We start from the raw sequence: 24247 nt of genomic DNA, 5'->3' as shown, positions 1-24247 counted from the left end.
AAAAATAAAACTTTTTTCTTTCTGTAATAATGCATTTATAGTCTCTCTGTCGGGTGGAAACCTCATAGTATGTCCAAAATGGTTACTTTTCAGGATTCAAAATGACAAAACAGCAAGAGTAGCAGCTTGCAGATCTGCTACTTTTGATGCTTTTGTGTGACACTGTAGTGTGATCGAGTAGGGTGTTAATTTATTTCAAAAAGTTTAAATAACCGACAGCGATGATTTGTTGTCGAGTGGTGACACCCATGCAGTTCAGTTCATGTTTGGCCTCTAGAGCTCATTGATGTGCAGGGGGAAAAAAGCCATTCCATGATGATGACATTATTTATACACAATCAGTAGGCTATTTAGACTGTATAAGAGCATTATGACAGCATGCAGTCACATTGTATAAAATAGTGGTTCATAGTGATTAAAAACAATGAGATTCGTTCTACGTCATAAATAAAACCATGAATTTGGAGACTGTGCTGATTTTTACTGAAGGATTTTCCTGTGTGTAATTTGTTTTTGGCCAACAGGACTGGAAGGATTGTTGTGTGGGCTTAAGTGGTTAATTTATAATGTACTTTTTTATCCCTTCCAATAAATGTAATGGGGTCAAAAGTGCAATTGTCTTTGAAACATAGTGGAGTGAAATTCACCCAAAAAGTATCAAAACTACAAATACTCAAGTACAGATACTCAAAACATTTTACACAAATATAGCCTAGTATTCAAGAAAATGTGCTTCATTACTGTTTAGCACTGGTTATCTGGTTTTGACTGAACTGAAGTTATTGATTGAATCCGTTACGGTCTGATGATACTTTAATTGGTTATTACCTGGTTTGGATTTTGATACGCCCGTTTCCAAGTAGGATCGTCATTGAGCTAAATATCTGTGTGTCTAATAATGTGAATCCACTTCCCTTTTCAATTATCTTTGATTTGTCTTGTTACAGAATCAGATGATGAAGGAAAATTACTTAATCCTCAAGTTGATACTTGTGTTTTGTAATTGTGTAAAACTGATCTATAGTCAGTCTGACTAAGTCATTAAAAAAAAAAGACATTTCCTGTTTGGAACCAAGGAAGCTCTTTCTAAAGTAAAGGTCAGCCTGGACGCCGGCAAACCAAACTTCGCACCGGATGTTTCGCTGAAATACATAGCAGTGGATGGAGCCGGCTGGATCAACCCGTAAATAAATGTACTATTTCACTAGTAAGAGACCAGACCTGTACTTAAGTTTGACAATTTATTTAAAACAAAATTAGATGAATGTTTTAATCAGTCTCAATGGTATCTCAAAACAGCCTATAAAAAAGAAATTGTATCGGCCTAAACAGAAGGAATGTGCTCCAATATTGTTCTGCTGGTGAAAAGGGGTTCCTGCCCGATTTTGGGCAGGAACCCCTTTTGGTGTTTTAAGCATTGTTATGCTTTAGCTGTTGAAAAATAGCAGATCTACAAGCTCATAGCGGGGCAAGGTCTGCTATTTTTGAAAAATTGTGAAAATGTGGCGCAAATCTTTGAATATATATATTCTTTCAGAGTGGACGTTTTTAACATATTTTCAGATGGGGGTCGGCAGCCAAATGCATCTATTTTTGGGGATCCTTGACATGAAATAGTTTGAGAACCACTGATATGGAAACATAGGGTTTTCAGAAAACTTTCAGGATTTAGAAGACATTTGTAGAATCGTTACCAGGTCTAAAAGGGTTAAGGCAAGACTCAGGGTGGGGGCAAAGTCTCGGGAGCTGACAGCCATCGTTGCTCTACTTGGTGAGTGGTCGTCGCCTCTGCTCTGTCACTGCCTGCCTGGATTCCTATAGAAGAGCGAGAATCGAGGAGGAAGGAGGAGGTTGGGGTGGAAGAGGATGATGAATTTGAAAGCAATGAATAGCAGAAATAATCGATCTACAAGCGTATTACTCACGACCCATGTTTGGTCTGTTGTGAAGCAGAACAGACAAGCCGTGGTCGAGAGATCACAGGTATATTTATACTGTGGTGTGATTGCAATAAGGATTGGCTGTGGTGAATGGAGGCAGGTGTAGTGGATACGGGTGATTGTGAATGGGGAGTGGCTAATGAGAGAAGGCAAGTGTGGTAGATATACTGACACCACAGCGCGTAATCAGCGCCTCAAACTGTGACTCCGCCCACCCCCGGGGGAAGTTGTGATTTGCACTCGGTCACTGCAATGCAATTTGCGGCATTTTCAAAACAATATTGAGCAGAGTAGCGATTATCAAACGTATTTGCGATGCCATACGTTGAAAGATCTGTTGCCCGTGGACAAGGCACGCTACCTCCGCAAGTTAGATAGCATCGGCATAAATGTTTGTCCGTATGTGATTAAGGATTGGACCAAGTTGCATTGGCAGCCATAGAAAATTCTTACCCCAGGCTAAAACTGGATGTGACGTTTTTGGGCGTTCCTGTCTAGCGTGGTGTCAGTGTATAGGGAAGCGACTGAGAACGAGGAGTGGCCGTTATAAGTAGAGGGTGGTCTCTGCTCCTGAACCTACGTTGATCACAATTACATTGATCACAAGAAATGTATGAACGATTGAAACTTTTGTCATAATAATCAGTTCAGGAATATAAAAAAATACCTATCACAGGTTGTTTTCTAATCACTTTCTTTTTTCGATGTGCACAGCACTTTTGTGTTCCAGAAGCGATTACTTGATCTCTGCCATAGGAATAGTGTTTGTTCATGAGCTAGTCGCCGAGCTCTCATTGACTCCAATGCATTCCACCGAACTTCCGGGTGCAGTTTGGCTCCCATGGAGCCGTCTCTGCCGCCTGAAATTGCATGATAGCAATTATAGTATATAATCTTGGTTTGAAGCAACAAGTGGTGAGCTGGGTGTGCAAATAACATTATTTTCTGTTGCAGTGCTTGACTTTATCATATGGGTTGTGTTTATGCCTGATTTAGACTTGGTTGTGTGACGTGTCACGCACCAAAAATATCTGCAAGCTCAGAAACCGCGCCGCTTAGCGACCGCCTATGCGCTTTGCAAGCTTGCAGATCTGCTATTTTCATCGTGCTACACTGACACACAACTAAGTGTGAGAGAACACCAAGAGTTATTTATGCAAGATACATGTTGGCCTCTTTAGAATCTAAATGACAAATAACGTTATACTGTGAGGGCTCTATTTGGACCATAAAAAGCACCCCTTCTGAAGAAAAATGGCAGAAAATGGTCACCTACTAATCCAGGGAGGCAGAGTGGTCGAATTAAGCAAACGGCAAACAGAATCTCAATGCAAGAGCTTGAAGTCCATTCATGTAAAAAAAAAAATGCTACTTTGACATACTATTTTGTACTTGCAGATGCCAACTTTTACACGCGAGCAAATTGTCATCAAATCCAACACCGCAATCACACAGCTACAAGCTCACAGTTCCATTTCAATTTCTCGGCACGTTCACTTGATTCACAAACAGAATGACTTGTCGACGCGGATGATTGTCCTCAGATTTGCGGGGTTGCGGCAGTTCGGCTACGCTTTCCTGGGATGAATTGCGGCCGATAATCCAGCATCGTTGACGCCACAGCAGTTTTGTTCTCACAAAAAAAAAGTAAAAAAAAAGAAAGTGCTGCTCTCAGTCTTATATCCACGCCTCTGGAATGTGACGGACGTCTTGATGTAGCAGAGTGGATCAGAGACTCTGCCTGACGTCTTGATGTAGCAGAGTGGATCAGAGACTCTGCCTGACGGACGTCTTGATGTAGCAGAGTGGATCAGAGACTCTGCCTGACGTCTTGATGTAGCAGAGTGGATCAGAGACTCTGCCTGACGACCGAAAAGCCTAATATCCCCTTTTAGGCTAGTGGTTAAAATGTTTGGTTTTAGTTGCCTTTACCAACCCTGGGTTCGAATCCCCGGCGCAGTGACCCGGATCGGGTTTCCCGGGTTGGGGGTGAGTGAGTGTAGACAAAAAGCCTAATATCTCCCCCTGCCAAAGGGTGAGTTCCCCTTTCGGCTTGGTGGATAACAAAATGTTTGGCTTTTGCGTCACCTTTCCCGTGCGGGAAGACCAGGGTTTCGAATCCCGGGGCAGAGTGAGCCGGATCCGAGTATCCCAGCGGAGGAGAGGTGAGGTTAGCAGCGGTGAACTCAGAGCCTATACCCTGAAGACCAGAAGCCTAATATCTCCCAGGGTTCCAGACCAGGGTTCCAGACTCCAGCTGGAGGGGGGGTCACATTTGCGCGTGAAAGCGTCACACCGAAGTCCTGGGTTTCCGTATGAGCAGCACGACGGCTCCGTCGGCGGTGGATTTGATGGCGTTCCAGGCGTCGTAGTGCATGAGGCCCTGCAGCGAGCGGCCGTTGATCGCCAACACCTCGTCGCCCACGTCCACCGCCCTGGACAGCTCGGCGGCGCCGCCTGTTGGGCACGGCAAGCACACGTTCAAAGGGTCAATAGACTCTATGGACACAGAATAACTCTTCCTACTTCCTCTAATGGGCTCTAGTATGCACACAGAATAACTCTTCCTACTTCCTCTAATGGGCTCTAGTATGCACACAGAATAACTCTTCCTACTTCCTCTAATGGGCTCTATGCACACAGAATAACTCTTCCTACTTCCTCTAATGGGCTCTAGTATGCACACAGAATAACTCTTCCTACTTCCTCTAATGGGCTCTATGCACACAGAATAACTCTTCCTACTTCCTCTAATGGGCTCTAGTATGCACACAGAATAACTCTTCCTACTTCCTCTAATGGGCTCTAGTATGCACACAGAATAACTCTTCCTACTTCCTTCACGGGTGTTACAGATGATACTAATTAAGGCTCTGTTCCATTTAGTGTGCAGTGGTTTTCAAACTTTTTTAATTTCAAGGACCCCCATAACTCTTAGAGTATACAAATAGAAACAAATTGTACACTCTCAGAGTTACACACCTGTACGGGGCCATTTGGAACCCACTCTAGGACACTTTGAGACCCACTACGGGGCCATTTGGAACCCACTCTAGGACACTTTGAGACCCACTACGGGGCCATTTGGAACCCACTCTAGGACACTTTGAGACCCACTACGGGGCCATTTGGAACCCACTCTAGGACACTTTGAGACCCACTGGTGTAGCAGAGTGTTCCCAGTGAGACAACATGCACAATAGCAGCACCCTGACTTTGTTTGACCAGAATGGAACAGAGCCTTCCTTAGCATCAGCGGTAACACCGGAAGGAAGTAGGGAAGGGGCCCAAGTTCTTCCCAAAATGGTGTGTGTGCATATTTGCATAATAGCCCATTGCTTGTCAGTCAATGCAGGTGTGGAATGGACACATGAACCATTTTTATATGTCATGTCAAGGACGCCCAGTTTGATATGCATTAAGCCACCCTCCATTAGTCGACTACCATTTTTTACTAACAAAACAACCTTGCAGTCATATGCAAAGGCTAAAATATGTACAGTAATTTAGATAACATATTATGTAGACATAAGAATCTATAGTATCATTGTACAGATATTCTACTGTTAAACGGATGTTAGGTTCTTAGTTTCCTCATGATCCTTGATGTCTATTTCTATGCATTAGTAAGTCGCTCTGGATTAAGCGTCTGCTAAATGCCTATAATTGTAAATTGTATGACAGCAACAACTAAATACACTGACAAAATCACTGAAAAAACTAGACGGAAATGTGAACTAAGCATATTTATGCTTGGCTGTGCGTGGGTGCCAGTGTGTCACGTTCTGGAAATAGCCAATCTAACTAAGCTCACAACACGTTGCAGAAATCCGGTATTACGACCCAAAAAAGGCCGCCAAAAACACATTTTAGTCGACTAAATCAACTGTACTGTATTTAGTAAATCTTATATTTAGTCAACTAAAACTAGACAAAAGGAAACCATCTCAAATGATGACTAAACTAGGACTAAACTAAATTTCATTTTATTCAAAACACTATGACCAAAATTAAAGCAACATTTGATGTAAAAATTAACGCTGCAATTAACACCCTGAGCGGCAAGGACGGAGTTCTCCGTTCAATCAATTAATAATGCCCAACACTCAGGACGGAGATTGATAAAAAGGACGGAGATTATTGATATCAAAACCGATCGCATCGCTCCACAGGCTGGGAGCGTATGTGACGTCATCGAAAATGTTCCCCCCCATTTTAGCGGATGAGATCGAAAATCTTAAAACGTGAATAACTCTTGATCTAAATCATTCCGTCCAATTCTAAGCAAAGATTATGTGTTAGACGGCCCATCACGGTCCCGTCACTAGTCGCGTTAGAATTAATCATACCTCCCGTTGTTGTCGTTCGCCTCGAGAGTGTTTTCGGGAGCTACTACAGCTACATCCGGGATAGCATCCGGTGCGTCGCTAAATGTGCTCCGCTGCTATAAATCGCTGGGCGCTATGATTTAATGGTAATGATTAAATAACCCCTGGTGTTAACACAGTGACAATCTACACTGTGACAATGTTGTTGTACACGGTTCATTTCCTATAAGGGTCCATTTGGTTCCATTTTGTACACTGAGAGTTACAGAGCCCTAACTCCGGTGTTGATAACCAGTGTGCTAAACACTGTTGCAGTACACATCAGTACACGTCTGTAGACATCAGTCTCTCAATCTACAAGCTCAGAACGTGTCAGAACCCGACACGCTTGTAGATCTGCTATTTTCAGCACACAGAGTGACACCAGTGTGCAGCCAAGCATACAATGAACTTGTTTCAAAGTTCTACTGGATCTCTAATCCACTGGTCCCTCCCCAACATTTTAGTCTAGTTGTTGAGGAAATGGTCAGCATATTTAGTCTTAGTTTCAGTCATCATAGCTTAGTTTGTATTTAGTTTTTTGTCAATTAAAAAAAGGTAGTCGACAAACATCTTTCATCATGGTTTTCGTTGACAAAATTAACGTAGTAAATGAATACATTTTGTATATATTGCAGTAACCTTTAAAGATGCGCTTGACGTGCAGCGGTCTGTCGCCCTGTGCGGACGCTCTGCCTCCTTCCAGGCTGAATCCCAGGCCTGCGCACGTCTTCTGGAGCTCCACCCGCAGAACACCATCAGGTCCCACCTCCACCACTGTAACATTAAGCCATTAAGACCTGGAATGCATCTTTGTCACCTTATTTCTCACCTGATTTTGGGGGGTCCCCAGAGGACAGTAATGTGACAATATAAGAACGCACGCACGCACATGCGTACATGTGGCTATTTGCACGTGCCAGTAGCCAGGGCCACCCCAGTTGAAACACTGTGGACACACCACTGCATGGCGCTCACTCACCTGCTCCCGTGTCCACAGGCTTGTCGTTGGAAGACAGCGGTGTGCGTCCGGGACGGCCCAGCAGCGCGTTGTGTCGGGGAGAGGAGGAGGCGTTGTTATCGGCAGCGTCGCTGCCTCTCCGGATCACCACCAAAGCCTGGGTGGACAGCCGGGCCTGGTGCAGGCAGGACAGGGCCTGGCCGTGTGTGCTGCCCTCCAGACTGCTGCCGTTGATGGACAGGACGCTGTCTCCTCTCTGGATGGTTCCTTCAACACCCGACACCCCTTTTGTGAAGACACGATGCACCTGTGCCAACAAAGTTAAATTAAAGATGGATTGCCGTGATTTTTTTCCACCCTAAAATATGATCATCAGGTATTATTTGTATATAAGGAGGAAGAATTTTGTCAAAAAACTTTGGTCAGAGCCACTTGGGATGGGATCCCTATACAACTTGATCATATTACTCCAGACATAATGTGTAGAGGCTATTTTTGGTGAATGTTTCCCCCAGAATAGGAATGCTGGGGTTTAACCCATTTTGACCTGAGATCAGATTCTAAAATGTCTTCTACATCCTGACAGTTTTCTGTAAAAGCTATGTTTCTGTCAGTCGTTCTTCGATTTTTCAAAAATAGCAGACCTACAAGCTCGTAGCGCGCCACTCGGTGGCGCGCAATGAGCTTGTAGGTGGACATTTTCTTTTATTGTGGTGGACATTTTTGTCAAAATTCTATTTTTACATAATGTATGATCAAAATAAGAACATTATAATGATGTGTAAAAAGTTAAAACTAAATGTAGAATTGGCCACGGACGAGGCCAAGCTAAATCTTTGCCACGGACACATTAGTCCATGTTGAATGACCCCTGGCTATATTGTACTTACAACTATGTTCTTCTGTTCTAGATCCACTCCACCGGCGATGCTGAAGCCCAGTCCAGAGCCCTCCTCTTTGTTCAGCACAACAAAGTGAGTGTCATCTTTACTCTGTGGACATTTGACATACAGTATATCCAATTATGCATCAAATACGAGTCAAAAACGAGTTGAGCAAACCAAAAACAATTCATGCGGAATTGTAGTTTGGCTTCATGGTGAACGAAGAATCAAAGATGCAGAGAATACTTGATGCATTGAACTATTGTTAATAGTGGACCAACATAAGGTATCCAATCAATCTGAAACATTCTTTTTTTAACACTTCTGGGGGGGGGGGGGGGGGGGGGGGACGACGACTTTTGGGAGGACTTTTGATGGTATGTCGGTGCAAACCCTTGGCCAATAAGGGACCACTATTATTAACGTATTATTGATGTATTATAGAGCACCGAAGTCCTGACGTCACTGCCCTCTACTATCAGTAGAGGGCGCCAGTCCCTAGGTTCGTGTATTTTTTTATAAGCATTGTAATCTCCATAGGGGGATTTTAGATCGCCTCATATAAGAACTGTGTTCCCCGGCCTTTTCACTCATATGGATATGAAGCATCGACTGAAGGTGGAAATGTACAAATATACCCAAAGAGTAACAAAATAAGCGTTAGAAACGAGCCAAACAACCCAGAGACTACATTTCCGGGTAGGCTGCATCTGCCCGCAGCCCGTCGCACAACATAAACTGAACGTTAATTACGTTTATTTTAATTTTATTGATATATAATGTATCGTGGTTAGTACGAGTCGAGTCACCACCAGCTGAGCTTACGTCAACGAGGAATCTCAGGAACGCAATATGTTGACAGCTGGGCGTGACGTATATGCTCAGCGACATTGCATTCATATGTAGTTTCAAGGCTTTTGCGGTCACATTAATTCCATTTTCTCCAGAAACTGGCTGTATCAAATATGAATGGACATCATTAACGACGCACAGCCACTCCCCTGACAGAAAGGCCGGGGTGGTCGGTTTATTTTTCAAACACAGTTCTTATATGAAGCGACATAAAATCGCCCTATGGAGATTTCAATACAAATAAAAAAATACACAAACCTGTGTGTTGGTGCCCTCTACTGAAAGTGACGTCAGACTTCGGTGCTCTATTGACGTAACTAAGGTATCTTTCAAGGTCGGTATACTGTAAGGTCAATAATGGGTTTAAAGGATTTAGAACTGCAGTTGTATTAGACATTACTGTTTTATTGGATGATGTACGATGAATAGACCGCCCCTCACTTCACACGAGCATATATGATATAAATGTAGCTTTCCATCATTCAAGTATTCTCTTAATTCTTCATTCACTATGACGGAATGCAACACAAACACACATTAACAGTAAGTAATTGACATCTTGTCAGCTGTAAATCTATTGGGGCGGACGTGGTGTACCTCAGAGAGAGGCTCTATTGGGGCGGACGTGGTGTACCTCAGAGAGAGGCTCTATTGGGGCGGACGTGGTGTACCTCAGAGAGAGGCTCTATTGGGGCGGACGTGGTGTACCTCAGAGAGAGGCTCTATTGGGGCGGACGTGGTGTACCTCAGAGAGAGGCTCTATTGGGGCGGACGTGGTGTACCTCAGAGAGAGGCTCTATTGGGGCGGACGTGGTGTACCTCAGAGAGAGGCTCTATTGGGGCGGACGTGGTGTACCTCAGAGAGAGGCTCTATTGGGGCGGACGTGGTGTACCTCAGAGAGAGGCTCTATTGGGGCGGACGTGGTGTACCTCAGAGAGAGGCTCTATTGGGGCGGACGTGGTGTACCTCAGAGAGAGGCTCTATTGGGGCGGACGTGGTGTACCTCAGAGAGAGGCTCTATTGGGGCGGACGTGGTGTACCTCAGAGAGAGGCTCTATTGGGGCGGACGTGGTGTACCTCAGAGAGAGGCTCTATTGGGGCGGACGTGGTGTACCTCAGAGAGAGGCTCTATTGGGGCGGACGTGGTGTACCTCAGAGAGAGGCTCTATTGGGGCGGACGTGGTGTACCTCAGAGAGAGGCTCTATTGGGGCGGACGTGGTGTACCTCAGAGAGAGCCTTGGTCTCCTGCAGCAGAGACAACACATCTGACTGGGCGGTGAGAGAGGACAGCACCGTCTGCAGCTTACTCTGCTGGACCGGAGAACTGGCCAGCTCCCTCAAACTGCACGCATGCACGCACGCAAACACACACAAATGTGCACACACACGCACAAATGTGCACACACACACACACACACACACACACACACACACACACACACACACACACACACACACACACATGTTTCAGAACTGCATGTTTCAATGTGAGATGAAGACCCCATGTACGCTGTGGTTCGAAAAACGTGTTGTCTAATAATACATTTGTGGGAGCGTTATGAAGACAAGTGTACGGATATCCTTTCTCAAGTGCAAGTGTCTAAGCACCCGTCGCTAAGCTTGGTGTGTGCTGTGCATGCACCCAGGGGTCATCAATATGTCCGTACAGACAAATGTGTCCGTGGCAAAGACTTGGCCTTGTCTGTGGCAGATTCTCGATTTTCTGTTTTACACAGCATTATAATGTTCTTATTTTGATCATAAGACCCAATTACTGAATGTCAGTCTCCAGATTTTGTTCAGAATACGTATACGTGTGTACTATGGCACATCATGAGTCCACTACTCATCAAGAAGCAGAATACTGCTTCACCGTGTTTTTATAAGCCATTAAGACACATCGAGCGAGTGGAGGACCTGAGGGGGGCGGTTTGGGACATATCTAGACAGTCGTATAGGTAGGAAGGTGCCAGACCATTGAGAGCTTTATAAACACAAGTAAAATAAATTTAAAATCAATTCTAACTAGAAAAACTGCCCTTCTGGGCACAGGTCTCCACCAGGAGGATAGGAGTGTGTGTGATGTTTGGCAAAATGTTTAGGAGTAATATAAACATGTTTTTTTGTTCGTTTGTTTTTTGCAACAATTTTCTTCATTTTGTTGAGGAAATGCAGAGCCAGATCACTCATAGAATCTCTGAGGATAGAATTGTGGATGAGCAGGACATGTGCAGCATTTTGAACGAAACGGGCCACTCCTGAAAACTTTAGAAGGCAATGTTAGCCAATCAGTGTAGAATCTGATAAATCATACATAAGTTGTATACAGATTGATGAAGTTATAGCTAAAAACAGGAATTGGCCTGTTATAGCGCCACCATGAGGCTGATTCGGAAAAGAATGAGTGTCATGTCGTCCTCGGCCTAGTGGAAATGTGCGTGTATAATTTCACGGAAATTGCACACTGTGTTTGTGATTTGTGGCATTTTGTTCGAAACGGACCTATCATGTGAGCTTTGGAAGCCAATATTAGCCAATCAGGATGGAACATGGGAAATTGTGCAGATCTGTGTTGATCACATGACTATGGAGATAGTGTATACCGAATTGTGTGATGTATGGATAAAATGTGTACGAGTAATCTACAGAAATGTGTTTTGCCTAAATCGGCCTCATGGTGGCGCTATAACGGGTCGTTGAAGAATATTTGGGGCAGAGGTTCATCGTTGGCATCCATGGAGTGTGTGTGCAAAGTTTGGCATGGATCGGGCCAACGGTACCGGAGATTAGCTGATAATGGACGGACGGAAGGACGGAAGGAAGGAAGGAAGGACACACACACACACGGACGGAGTGAAAACGGTAACAAGACAACTCACCCCTTTTCTGTTTTCCTCCCGGAATTTTCCCCAGTGAGGGGTGGGAGAGGCTGGACAGCAGACGGCTGGACTTTGAATTTATCTAACTATAAACTTTCACGGCAGCAGACAGCCTAAGTACAAATATAATTTATGAAAAGCTACTACAGTGAAGTCTGTTCACAGAAGTTGTTGTAGGCTATGTGGGGATTATCTGACGAGGTACCATTTGAGTGGGAAAAATCTTACATATACTAAATAATACTAAATTGTTTATAGGGTCAATATAAGTAAAATAATATAGCCTTTCCACAGGAGTATCTTTTTATATTTGTCCAAAAAGAATACAAACAGCCAATAGCATATTACAAAGTTATCCCCCTCACTGGGGAAAATTCCGGGAGGAAAAACGGGCAAGCACCGGGGTGAGTTGTCTTGTATTCGTGAAAACATACTCTCTCCCCACGCCTTCGGCCTGGTGGAGACAAAAATTAGTTAATTTCTCATCTTACCTGATAGACCACCCGCACGCATCCGTCCGCTGCCCGTGCATCCTTCTACCATGCAGAGAGTCTTCACCGCAGCCAGCTGCATCTCCCTCGCCTAACGTGTTGCCGAGATCCACTCCCGAGACCACCAGGGGGCAGGCTTGGCCCGCGGACGAGGCCTCGGCGGGCCTGCTAGGCTGGATGAGCAGCTCGGTCTTATAGACGGCCGTGGCTCCCGCCGGGTCAGAGCTGAAAACCTCGGTGCAGAGCTTGTCCAGGTCAGGCATGCTGAGAGCCCTCAGCTCACGCAGCCTGACGGATCAACAATCAAACGCCAATTAGTCACACACGCAGAAGTTTACACAGGTGTAAAAAATTATATTAGTATATTATTTTTCTTTTTTTTAAGTTTGGTAGTTTTTTGTCCGGAAACGGAAAAAGAGAAGACGAGGGGAAATTAAACAGTAAGGAAACATGTTAAAAAAAAGGGAACAAAATCGAAGATATCGTTGCTGTCAGGGAGAAACCTCGTCCATATGTTTTAGTTTTTACGAATGAATGCCCTAGTTCATCATACAAGAATGTTGCACAAAATCAGTGAAAATAGGCGATCTACAAACGTCGCGGTGCGACGGGTTGTGAGCTTGTACATGGTCAATTTTCACTACATTCAAATGCTTTTAATGTAATAATAAAAAACGGAACAGTTCTGGACATGCAAGGTTTCCACGCAAACAGCAACGATATATAAAAGCCTTGCTGAGCCATGCGTGACTGGAATAGGCTAGGCAATCCGTAGGCACGGGTGCCAACATTGGCACAGGGAAGGTACTAAAAATTACAAAAAAGTAACAACCTGTTCCGGGAGAGGTGGCCGTGTCCCCTGTGCTTGCTCCGCAACACGGGCGGGGTCTGGGGGGCCACCAGCCCCTCGGGAATTCTGGGAACTCCGTCCACAGCTCTGTCCCTGGACGACAGAGTTGAGCTGCATAGAGAAAATCATTACTGTGTTTTGTTATGGCTGACCTGCTCTACAGTTAGCTCATAACATTAACCGCCTGTTGTCAGCCGCTCCGCTCCGCGTTGCGGTCTGGGTGCTTCTGCGGTGCGCGTGTCATAGCTTAGGAGCCAATCATGACTAGGTCGCTAGTACTACACGATTGCCTACACAAGTGGCTCAGACTCCCATTGGCTGAGGCAGTATGGAGTCAGACTCCCATTGGCTTAGGGGGCAGTCAATCATATCTAGGTCGCTAATAAAAACGGGCCTGTTGTATGTCAAGTTTCACCTGACAAAAAAAAGACGTAAAACATGTCATTGGCAGTGATTGAGTTTAAATAGAAACCCCAACATAATGAAAAACGATACTAACCTTAACGAGCTGCAGCTTGGAGGAGGAGTGGCGGGCAGCAGGGGGTCCACGTTGATCAGCATGAACGCAGAGGGGGACGAAGGCACAGCGGGGATCAGGTTCTCCACGCAGGAGCTGAAACTCCGACGCAGCAACGCGCGGCTGTCGACCGTGGTGCCACCGCTGCTCGCAGACTCCATGTAGCCGGACAGCCTGCGGTTCAGCGGCGGCCGGCTGGCCAGGGCATAGGACTGGATGTCCAGGAACTTGATCACCGGCTTGTCGAAAGTAGCCAGGTTCTCGAAGGACTTGATCCTCTGCCGCACGGAGAACGGGTTGGGGTCGCCGGGCAAGGCCATGTCCGTGGATAGGCTCCGCCTCTCCATCGCCTTCAGGAACAGCCTCGACCGGCCGGTCTTGAGAACGTCGTCCGTCGTCGCGACGCAGCCTCGCGAGGCCTTTACGTCCACGGGTCCGTTGCTCGCGAGCGAAAAGGCTCCGTTGGCTGTGGGATCGGCGGAACTCGCCACGGAGTTCGCTTTTTCGAGTTTCAACATGGAGCTGGCAGACGCAAGCCTCGCGTCGGTCCTTCCGTTGACCTCGTGGTGGAGAGACGGCACGCTCTGGCTGGGTTTGGAGTCTTTCACGGCGGCGGTTTCTTTGCGCGCCAGAACCGGCGTGGAGGAGGAAGAGGAGGACGTGGAGGATGACGGCACCAGGCGGACCTCTATGAAGGTTCGCTGTTTGGTGGGGGGCTCTATGGAGGTTCGCTGTGTGGTGGGGGGCTCTATGGAGGTTCGCTGTGTGGTGGGGGGCTCTATGGAGGTTCGCTGTGTGGTGGGGGGCTCTATGGAGGTTCGCTGTGTGGTGGGGGGCTCTATGGAGGTTCGCTGTGTGGCGGGGGGCTCTATGGAGGTTCGCTGTGTGGCGGGGGGCTCTATGGAGGTTCGCTGTGTGGCGGGGGGCTCTATGGAGGTTCGCTGTGTGGTGGGGGGCTCTATGGAGGTTCGCTGTGTGGTGGGGGGCTCTATGGAGGTTCGCTGTGTGGTGGGGGGCTCTATGGAGGTTCGCTGTGTGGCGGAGGGCTCTATGGAGGTTCGCTGTGTGGCGGAGGGCTCTATGGAGGTTCGCTGTGTGGCGGGGGGCTCTGGGACCACCTGGGAAGTGTGTTCTCCTTCACCTGAGTGGGACGCCTTATTCCTGGAGTGTGTGAGAGCAGCGTCTAACGAAGAACCTGCAGATTAGATTAGATTAGATTAGGCTTGATTGCACCACTGCAATCCTCACACTTTTTCATGTCAAAGGCCCCCAAATTGACACTTATTAGCCTGTGGTCCCCCATTTGAAAAGATATACCAGGGACCCCCATAATCAAGATTTGTACGGCTCTAGCAGAGATTCTCGTCCATTTTAATCCCAGTTTGATTTAATGGCATTTCTAACTCTAAAAGCATGCGGAGCAATACAACAGAATATCGTCTCTGTCAGGTGGAAGTTGGAAGATACTTTTTAGGATTAAAAACAAAGCTGATCCACAAGCTCAACGTGACTCGTTTCGAGCTTGCAGATCTGCTACTCTGCTTTTGTGTGACGCTGTAGTATGATCAAGTAGGGCGTAAAAAAGCTAAAAGTGAAAATATGGAGATAAGAGGTCTCTGCCCGACAGCGACAAATGTTGGACTGTAGATTTGTAGATTACAACCAGAGAGCCGGTGGTGGCCTTACCTCGCCCCGTGTCATTGACCTCACATGAAGCAAGGCTGCTGCATCTGTCCCACTCTTTCCCGCCCTCCGGGCTGCTGGGAACGGCCGCTTTCTTGGCGTGTAACTTGGGGGACTGAGGCACCGGGGAAACGTTGGCTTTCCTCAGAACCGGACTTTCTGCTCTGGCGGTTCTCGGGGACAGCTGCTCTTGCGGCTTGCTCTTACTCTTAATGGTCAGGCCCTTCAGCTTAGGAGTGTTCGAGAACGGTCTGCCTTGAGCTTTGTCCATGAGTCTAAACTTGCTGCTCAGCACTGGCGAGTCCGAACCGACAAGTGATTTCGCCTTAAGTGAGGGACTAGAAGGGACGTGAGGGATTGTTCTGGAGTTCTCGTTCTCCCTGTCTCTTGTCGCCAGGGACGTCGATGGCCGTGCGCCCGCTCTGCCGTTGCTCAAGGCGGAGGATTTCGGGTCCACCATAGGCGAGTGTGGCGGCGTTAGCATGTTTGACTCCCTGACGGAGGCCGAGGTATTGCTGTGCGCCCTCGTCCTCTCCTGACTCCGCGGGGTGACGTGGCGGCATCTGTCCGTCGTCCTCTCCTGTCTCCGCGGTGGGGCGGCGGCGACGCCGTGGCACACGTCCAGCTCCGTCGAGGGACAGACGCTGAGACACGCGGGACGGGACGATGCGACAACGGACGCGTCGTCGCCGTGGCACAGCCCGTTGGCACTGCTGCCGCCGCCGGAGTGGCACTGTGAGTCCGGGGAAGGCACGAAGGTTGAGGTTGTGGTTGTGTCGGTGGAAGACGAGAGCGCCTCTTGGCCAGAGGCGGCTTTGGGTTCCGTGGCTACGGTGATGCCGGAGGACTGGTCGAGCTGGAGGGAGACCGCCGCGGACTCCTGCACCTGCACGTCAGCGGTTTGAGGCACCGCCGCGGACGCCTGCACCCGCACGTCAGCGGTTTGAGGCACCGCCGCGGACGCCTGCCCGTCAGCGGTTTGAGGCACCTCAGTGTCTGTGCTGCTGGCTGAGATCATATGCTGGGGAGAAGACAAGGAGCTGTCTGTTAAATGATTACGTAATAGAACTTTAACAAAAACATAAATAAGCCTGCCTAAATTCAGACGAATTCAGTGCCGGAAGTCCTTCAAAATAGCAGCTCTGGGGTGCCGGAACAACATGGCCGCTTTTACTCGGAAACCCATGACCCGGAAACAATCCACTAAAAAAGGTTTACTTTACATAGCTAGCTTACATTGCGATCGTTTTAGTTTATACGATATAAGATCCAAAAAGCGTTCATATTTTGCGGGAGAGACGGATGAGGAGCAGAAATGAAGCGCCAGTATATCGATCCGTTCAACACCACGGAGAGCGCCCTGGATTAGGAGAGACGAGTCATTCTTTCCGCTGCGCTAACGGCTAAGTCAATGATAAGCTAACAATTGCCTAGAGCGTAGCATACGGTAGCCGAAAGGCGAACTGACAAATAAAAAAAAGGAAAAAATACAGAATATTCTTATCTCGCCCCGTATCATTGAGGATGCGCTAGGATGTCCTCAGACGTCCTATGTACGCGTCGATTGGGACCCCTAGGACGTGTGACGACGTCCTATGTACGGAAACGGTTAAAGGACCACTTCACCACTTTTCAACCTATCTTCTTCATAGGTCCTCACTAATAATCATGAAAAAATTGTGCAATTTTTTTCTACTCGGTCTGTGTCTCATAGGAGGGCTGTGGGCAGTTCAGAAACCGTCTTCCAGTGACATCATCGATGGGGAATACAAGCCAATAGAAACTGCAGGCTTTCTAGTCCTGAAAAGTTGCAATGCGAAAATGGAAGCCATCATTCTCACGATCTCATGATCTTGTTTAAAAAAAAATCTGCCTAATGATGATGTCACTGGAAGACGGTTTCTAAAAGAAAGAATCGTGCCATTTTTTCATGATTATTAGTGAGGACCTATTATATGAAGATAGGTTGAAAAGTGCTGAAGTGGTCCTTTAAGCCTTCCAGGGCCCCGGTGAATCATGACCATAACATCTAGCTAATAGCCCACTGAGCATTTTTCAGGCTATTAGACGTCTAAAATACGTCTAAATGGCCGTCTAAAAATGGGTTATATCAGGTCAAAAATGAACGTTTTCTTTAGCGGTCTAGGCTTAGATTAGACGTGGAAACAACGTAGTTTCAACAGGATGCACGTGCAGATTAGACACACCGACGAACCGACATGCGGTCGAACATGCGCTGCTCCGTGCTTGCGGTTAGGGTTAGGTTAGGGTTTGAGGTAGGTTGTCGGTCTAGTTTCAACAGCTATATATATATATACGGTCTATATAGACGTTTAAATAACGTCTAAAATATATACTGTATATAGACGCTTAAAAACCAGCCAATCAACGTCTAAGCTAAGCCTAGACTGCTCGTTCACTTTATAGACTATTGCTCAGTAGGAGCAGATCTACAAGCTCACCAGTTTTGGAAAAGTTACTCAAAAGGGTTATATATTAGCTATTACAGTTACTTAAACAAGGTAATATTACTTTACATATTACTCCCTGCCAAAAGTAACTAGTTACTTTACTTTCCCTCACTCCCAGTTATTGCATATTTTGTCCCCAAAAGTCTCACACTACCCAGATAAGGCCCTTCTGACGAGTGCCCATCATTTCCATATCCACTCTAGGGTCTAGAATAGATCTAGACCGGATCAGCAGCCTGAAAAGCAACTCCATTCCAACCCAGTCTACCATTAATAAACACTCAAGCCCACAGTACCACCAAGGCTCTTGAAAATAGTAACAAATTACTTAAAATAGTAACATATTAGTAATATTATTACTCAAATTGTAAAGTAATTAGTTATATTACTAGTTACTGGAAAAAGTAATAATATTACTTTAAGTAATACGTTACTTTAGTTACTTTCCAACACTTGCTATTTTTCTGAACCCTAACCCAAACAAAACACAAAAACCTAAAAAGTGTGGTGTGACCGTGCCCTAAACCAGCAAAACCTCTTTAAAATCCAATTATAACTAAGCTGAAAATGAAAAACAAAAGTCAAAAGGAAACAAAAAATACATAAATAGAAACAAATGAAGCTCTAATAACCTTGGGGTGAAGTTGGATGGGAGCACCGGTGGATCGCTGGGCTTCGCCGAAACACATCTCCACTTCCTCCTCATCCGTGTCTGGCGATCGCGCCGTGCCGCCACCAACCGTTTTGTCAGCCAGTACCTGACTGTTGTCCGTGGTGGAGTCGCTCTCACTGTCGCTGTCATCCGCCACATACATGTGCTTAGAGGCCACTTCAGACCCATCTTTGCCCACGTCTTCGCCACAACCAGAGCCGCAGCTCTCCCCCGCGAGAGGACAACAGTTCCTGGAGTAGCTGTTTAAAAAGGTTTTCCCCACGGCCTGAAGGCAGCCTTTATTGTCCTCTGTGTCCAATATGGAGAAGTCCAGAACGTCGGAAACACGGACACTATTGTCTTTTTCACGCGCAGGCAGTGTTGCTCCGCATGGGCCCCCATAACCAGGTAAAGTCTCGTTAATGTTCATTTGAGAGTTTGTACTTGTGCCATTAACAGTCATTTGGGAGCTTGTACTTGTACCATTAATGTTCATTTGAGAGTTTGTACTTGTACCATTAATGGTCTTTTGGGAGCTTGTAGTTTTACCATTAGTGGAGCTTAGTTCTGATATGATATCGTCTATATTTGTGACGGGTATCGGAGAGTCACGGGGGGTTTGTGCGTTGGGCTGGGGGTCTGCGTGTGCTGGAGCGTTCGCTGAGTTTTCGCTGGCCGCTGTCGGTCTGTCATCGGTTGGTTCCTGGGAGGGTGTGAGAGGGTTCGCTCCCGATGACATCCTTAAACTGGACAGACGGTCTACAGCTGCAGGGGAAGAAGTAAAAAAGAAACGTTTCAGCCATAGATATTTAAAAAACAGATGCCTCATTGGCCGCAGCAGTTCATTGGAGCGATGTGTCTCCAGCAAAGGCGGAAGTCAAGCGGAAGTGCGGAACGCACGCTGCGTCGCTGCCACTCAAGTGACTACTGGCCAATCACAGCGCGTCTTTTCCGGGACTTATCAACTCAATCCAAGGGAGCTTTATTGGCATGAGAAAACATAGGAGCCTCTGATTTGCCAACTGAACGTCTCCTTCTGTGCCGCTTGATGGATGAGCGGAAGCTTGGCAAGCTTCCGCTCACGCTCCCGCTCATGTAGTGGAGCAGATTAAGTCAATATATCATAAGAATCGTTCACTTGATGGTACAAGCACCAAAATTGGCACACAAGTGCTTCGGAACCTACTCTCTCAGAAAAGTACGTTGTCCACTTGAAAAAAACAAAATGGACACCATTTTTCAAGATGGCCGCCATTCGAGGTCGTTTTAAACCGTGTTTGAGCTATATTGAGCTATACAATCCTATTTTGATGGCCTATACATCGAAATATATGTTTCTGAGTATGATAAATCCAATTCTGCATTTAGAACATCAAAACTATTTAATATTATGATGATACAATGGGAATTCAACGATATAATGGGGCATATTAAGTCCATATTCCATAATAATCCTTCACTTGGTGGTACAAGCACCACATTTGGCACAAATGATGTCCAGGATGTACTTTCTAAGAAAAGTACGTTATCCAGCTGAAAATCCAAGATGGCCACCAGTTTTCAAGATGGCCACCTCGTCAAATAAATACGTATAACTTTAATGAACAGAAATGTGTGATCCACACATTGATCCAAACATCAAAATGAATGTATTCTGACTGGAAGAACTCAATGGTGTCAATTATTTAATTCCAATATGGCCGCCAGTTTTCAAGATGGCGTCTATTACGCAACTCAAAATTAGCGTTTTTGGAAGCTGTCTGATCACCGATATTGTTGAAGGGCAACATCATTCATTGAAATGCTGTGATCAAGCTCTATTGGTTTGTAATTTTGTATATAAGAGTTATGTCAAAGCACAACCAGGACACACTGGTGACATCACTGCTGTGAGACTCAGCATGGGGTTCAGTGTATGCTTGTAGCGTACTAGCTGTAGTTGTGGTTTACTAACTGTTGTAGTGGTGTAGCTACTCACTGTAGTTTGTAGTATACTTTAGTGTCCTAAATGCTATCTAATAAGCCCCTGTGTATATCTCAACTAGAAGTTTAGTTAGTTGTAGGATTGTAGTTGATAGCCGCACCTGAATTGACAGGATGTGTCAGCATGGGAGAGCTGAGACAAGGGTAACAGGGATTCAGTTACCTGGATGGTGTACAGATCGCAGAGGACTTGCACTGGATGAATGGTCGGGCTAGGTGTAGGGCACCAGATGCTTGAACCTAGATGCATCCCATATTTCAATGTGCTTTGATGTTTTGTACGGTTGGGTGGTACAAGGATATAGCCCTCAGCCTTTAACCGTATAACACAAGATGTTCCGCTACTAAAACTGATTGGAGGAAGTGTGTCAAACAGATACGAAAGAGGAGTTGAAGTCTCCCCGTATTTCCACCCCATTCGACCGTTATCTCTGTATTGGATAGGCGAAATCCTCCGTTATCAGCACCTTTATACCGCCAATATGGCCATACTGGCATACTCACTGTTTCAGTATGTCATTATCACCTATTGTGTGACGGGTGATAATGGTATTTTTGTGTCACTGATGTCAATGACGGAGGTGCGCTGTGTCTGGTGGCCTTGAGCCACGTGAGACAACGTGCCGAGCGTTGCGACGGCCACCAGACCCGGCACCGCCTGAGTTACGTCCCGATAGGCAGAGGATAGTATAGTAGCCCCTAGTTTCCATGCGCTGACAATAGAGTTGGAAATGAAACGTTCAGCCAAGGGTGAGTATGCCAGTATGGCCATATTGGCCGTATTCCAAGGTGCTGATAACGGTTGATTTCGCCTATCCGATACAGTGATAACGGTCGTGCCCATCATGTTAGACTCATCCAGATTGGATGATGGAGGTGGCAGTGAAGATACATTGAAGCAAAACAGTACAAAGTTAGTTAGTACCAAAAAGTACCAAAATTGTCGGCCAAATGTTTAGCAACGGAAACTCCAGTTTTCCACTAAGAGAGCAGCTGAAATTCAGAATGATCCTGGTGACGGACATGCAAAAATTCGAAGAGTGCAGTGGATGTGATCTCCCCCCATCGAAGCCCTGTATGACGATCGTTGTGTCAGCAAAGCTCGTGGACTTATGAGGGACCCAAGCCATCCCAACCGCAGAGATGCTTGCGGATGCTGCCACATGGAAAACGTTTTCAGTCTCAAAGCCACTGGAAATAGACTGCAAATAAGCTTCTTTCCCCAAACAATCAGATACATGAACGAACTGATAAGAACCGGGGCGAAAGTTTACCTAACTTTGCTACTACAGGGAAAACATGCACATATATATGTTACTATTTTTCTAGCACTCTTTATTCTATCCCTTTGTTTGCTGTGCTTGCTGTGTTTTTTGTTGTTTGCCATCTATGCCGCTGCATTGTCTGTAAGGAAGCCAAACTAAAATAAGTTTTACTCTTATGTACCTGTCCTGTACACAAGATGTAACAATAAAGTCCAACCTTGAACCTTGATCTAGGTTCAAGCATCTGGTGCCCTACACCTAGCACGACCGTTCATCCAGTTCCATTTAAGTCCTGTGCGATCTGTACACCATCCAGGTAACTGAAGTTCCGTTACCCTTGTCTCAGCTCTCCCACGGTGGCACATCACGTCAATTCAGGTGCGGCTATCTAACTACAATACTACAACTAACTAAACTTCTAGTGGAGATATATACAGGGGCTAATTAGCATTAGGACACTAAAGAATACAACAAACTACAGTGAGTACACTACAACAGTTAGTAAACCACAACTACAGCACTGAACCCCATGCTGAGTCTAACAGCAGTGATGTCACCAGTGTGTTCCTGGTTGTACTTTGACATCACTCCTATAAAATACAAACCAATAGAGCTTGACCACAGCATTTCAATGCATGATCAATGAATGATGTTGCCCTTCAACAATATCTATGATCAGACAGCTTCCGAAAACACTAATTTCACGTAATAGCTGCATCTTGCAAACTGGCGGCCATATTGGAATTAAATTCCAACACCATTGAGTTCTTACAATCAGAATACATTCATGTTGATGTTTGGATCATTAACACAATTTTACTTCGAAAACCTTTTTGTTGTTTTGTTTTTTTGCATTTGACGAGGCGGCCATCTTGAAAACTGGCAGCCATCTTGGATTTTCAGCTGGATAACGTGCTTTTCATAGAAAGTACATCCTGGACATCATGTGTGCCAAATGTGGTGCTTGTACCACCAAGTGAAAGATTCTTATGGAATATTGACTTAATCTGCCCCAGCTTTTTGTTTAATTCCCATTGTATCATCATAATATTCAATAATTTTGATTTGCTAAATGCAGAATTGGATTTCTCATACTCAGAAACATACATTTCCATGTATAGGCCATCACAATAGGATTATTCAATCAAACTATAGTTCAAACACTGTTTAAAACCATTTTGAAAGGCGGCCATCTTGAAAACTGGTGGCCATTTAGTTTTTTCAAGTGGACAACGTACTTTTCTGAGAGAGTAGGTTCTGAAGCACTTGTGTGCCAAATTTGGTGCTTGTACCATCAAGTGAACGATCGTTTCAGTAATCTGCTCCACTAATGCTTCCGCTCACGCTTCCGCCATGCTTCCGCCACGCTTCCGCCACGCTTCCGCCATGCTTCGCAAGGAATCTCTGGAAAGTTTGCTTTCTCTCAAGTACGCCCCAGAGCCGAAGGAGGTGTCTACCTTTTTTATGGTTTCAGCCACTAATCTAAAGGACGTCTATAACTTTAACTTTGACTATAATGTACAGTACAACTATAACTATAATTATTACTATAACTATAACTATAAAACTATAACTGTAACTACTAACTAGAAAAGGTGCAATTCTGGAAAATTGCAAGTGTGGTTGCGAGCTGCGAACAACACGCTGGGAAATTAATTCTGTAGTTCTTCTTACAACATGTGTTTTCTTGATTAATTCTGTTTTGCCATTCATATTACATATTGCGATGTCACTCCTGTCTGATTGGACATTATATTGTCCAATCAGAAAAGGTTACAAAAAACATCCATTGAACTCAATGAACAAAAAAGGTTAACACAAAACAGATCTTTTAGCTGGCATAAAAGTTTTTGGACCTAGAACAATAGTGTGTTGCCAACAGCAAGCAATATGGGTAAATTCTCCTTCTACAGCACGGCCACCCAGGCGTGGAATTAGCCTGGCTAAAGCCAGACACGTGATTTGAGTCTGGCTTATTAGCCAGGCTAGCGTGGAATGCCCTGACCCCCTCCCTCAAAAAATGCAGATCACTTACTTATCTTTTAAAACAGGCCTGAAATTCATCTTTCAGCAGGCCCATGGGAGAGGAAATGATCCTTCCCCCTTAATGGCCCCTAGATGTGTCACAGAGACTACATTTTTTGGGGGAGCGTTTTACTCAATGCTGGCTGTCTGAATACCAAATATATTTAAAACAAAGTCATTAAAGATTTGACACATTATTGCTTATAGCAGCTTTAAGTTAAGAAGACCGGGAAAGCATCTGTGTCATTTTAGATTTTAACCACTTGAACCATTAATTTGTTTTTCAAGAAAAGAAAGAAATCTGCACACCATTTTCTGCTCCCTCATTTCTGCTCATTTTCTGACCTTCCTCAGAAGGTCTGAGGAAGGCCTGAAACATTACCACTTCAGTAAAATAAATATCTGGGAGCAGAAAATGGTGTGTG

General features: G+C 45.5%; 1 protein-coding gene across 1 annotated transcript in view; it reads right to left on the bottom strand.

The window, feature by feature from the left end:
• Positions 1–1419: 1419 nt before the first annotated feature.
• Positions 1420–24247, bottom strand: part of pdzd2 (PDZ domain containing 2) — a 101542-nt gene continuing 78714 nt past the window's right edge. Inside the window, exons 25-34 of the mRNA XM_079515964.1 lie at positions 18530–19314; positions 15430–16447; positions 13726–14938; positions 13209–13337; positions 12377–12664; positions 10231–10348; positions 8159–8260; positions 7290–7575; positions 6950–7084; positions 1420–4397 (exon numbers count right to left, since the gene is read on the bottom strand). Coding sequence (XP_079372090.1) covers positions 4231–4397; positions 6950–7084; positions 7290–7575; positions 8159–8260; positions 10231–10348; positions 12377–12664; positions 13209–13337; positions 13726–14938; positions 15430–16447; positions 18530–19314 — 4241 coding nt within the window. The 3' untranslated portion in view covers positions 1420–4230. The remainder of the gene's footprint in view (positions 4398–6949; positions 7085–7289; positions 7576–8158; positions 8261–10230; positions 10349–12376; positions 12665–13208; positions 13338–13725; positions 14939–15429; positions 16448–18529; positions 19315–24247) is intronic.

Source organism: Electrona antarctica (assembly GCF_951216825.1).
Source record: "Electrona antarctica genome assembly, chromosome: 12".
Lineage (NCBI taxonomy): Eukaryota > Metazoa > Chordata > Actinopteri > Myctophiformes > Myctophidae > Electrona > Electrona antarctica.
This window is presented reverse-complemented; position numbering and strand designations above follow the sequence as displayed.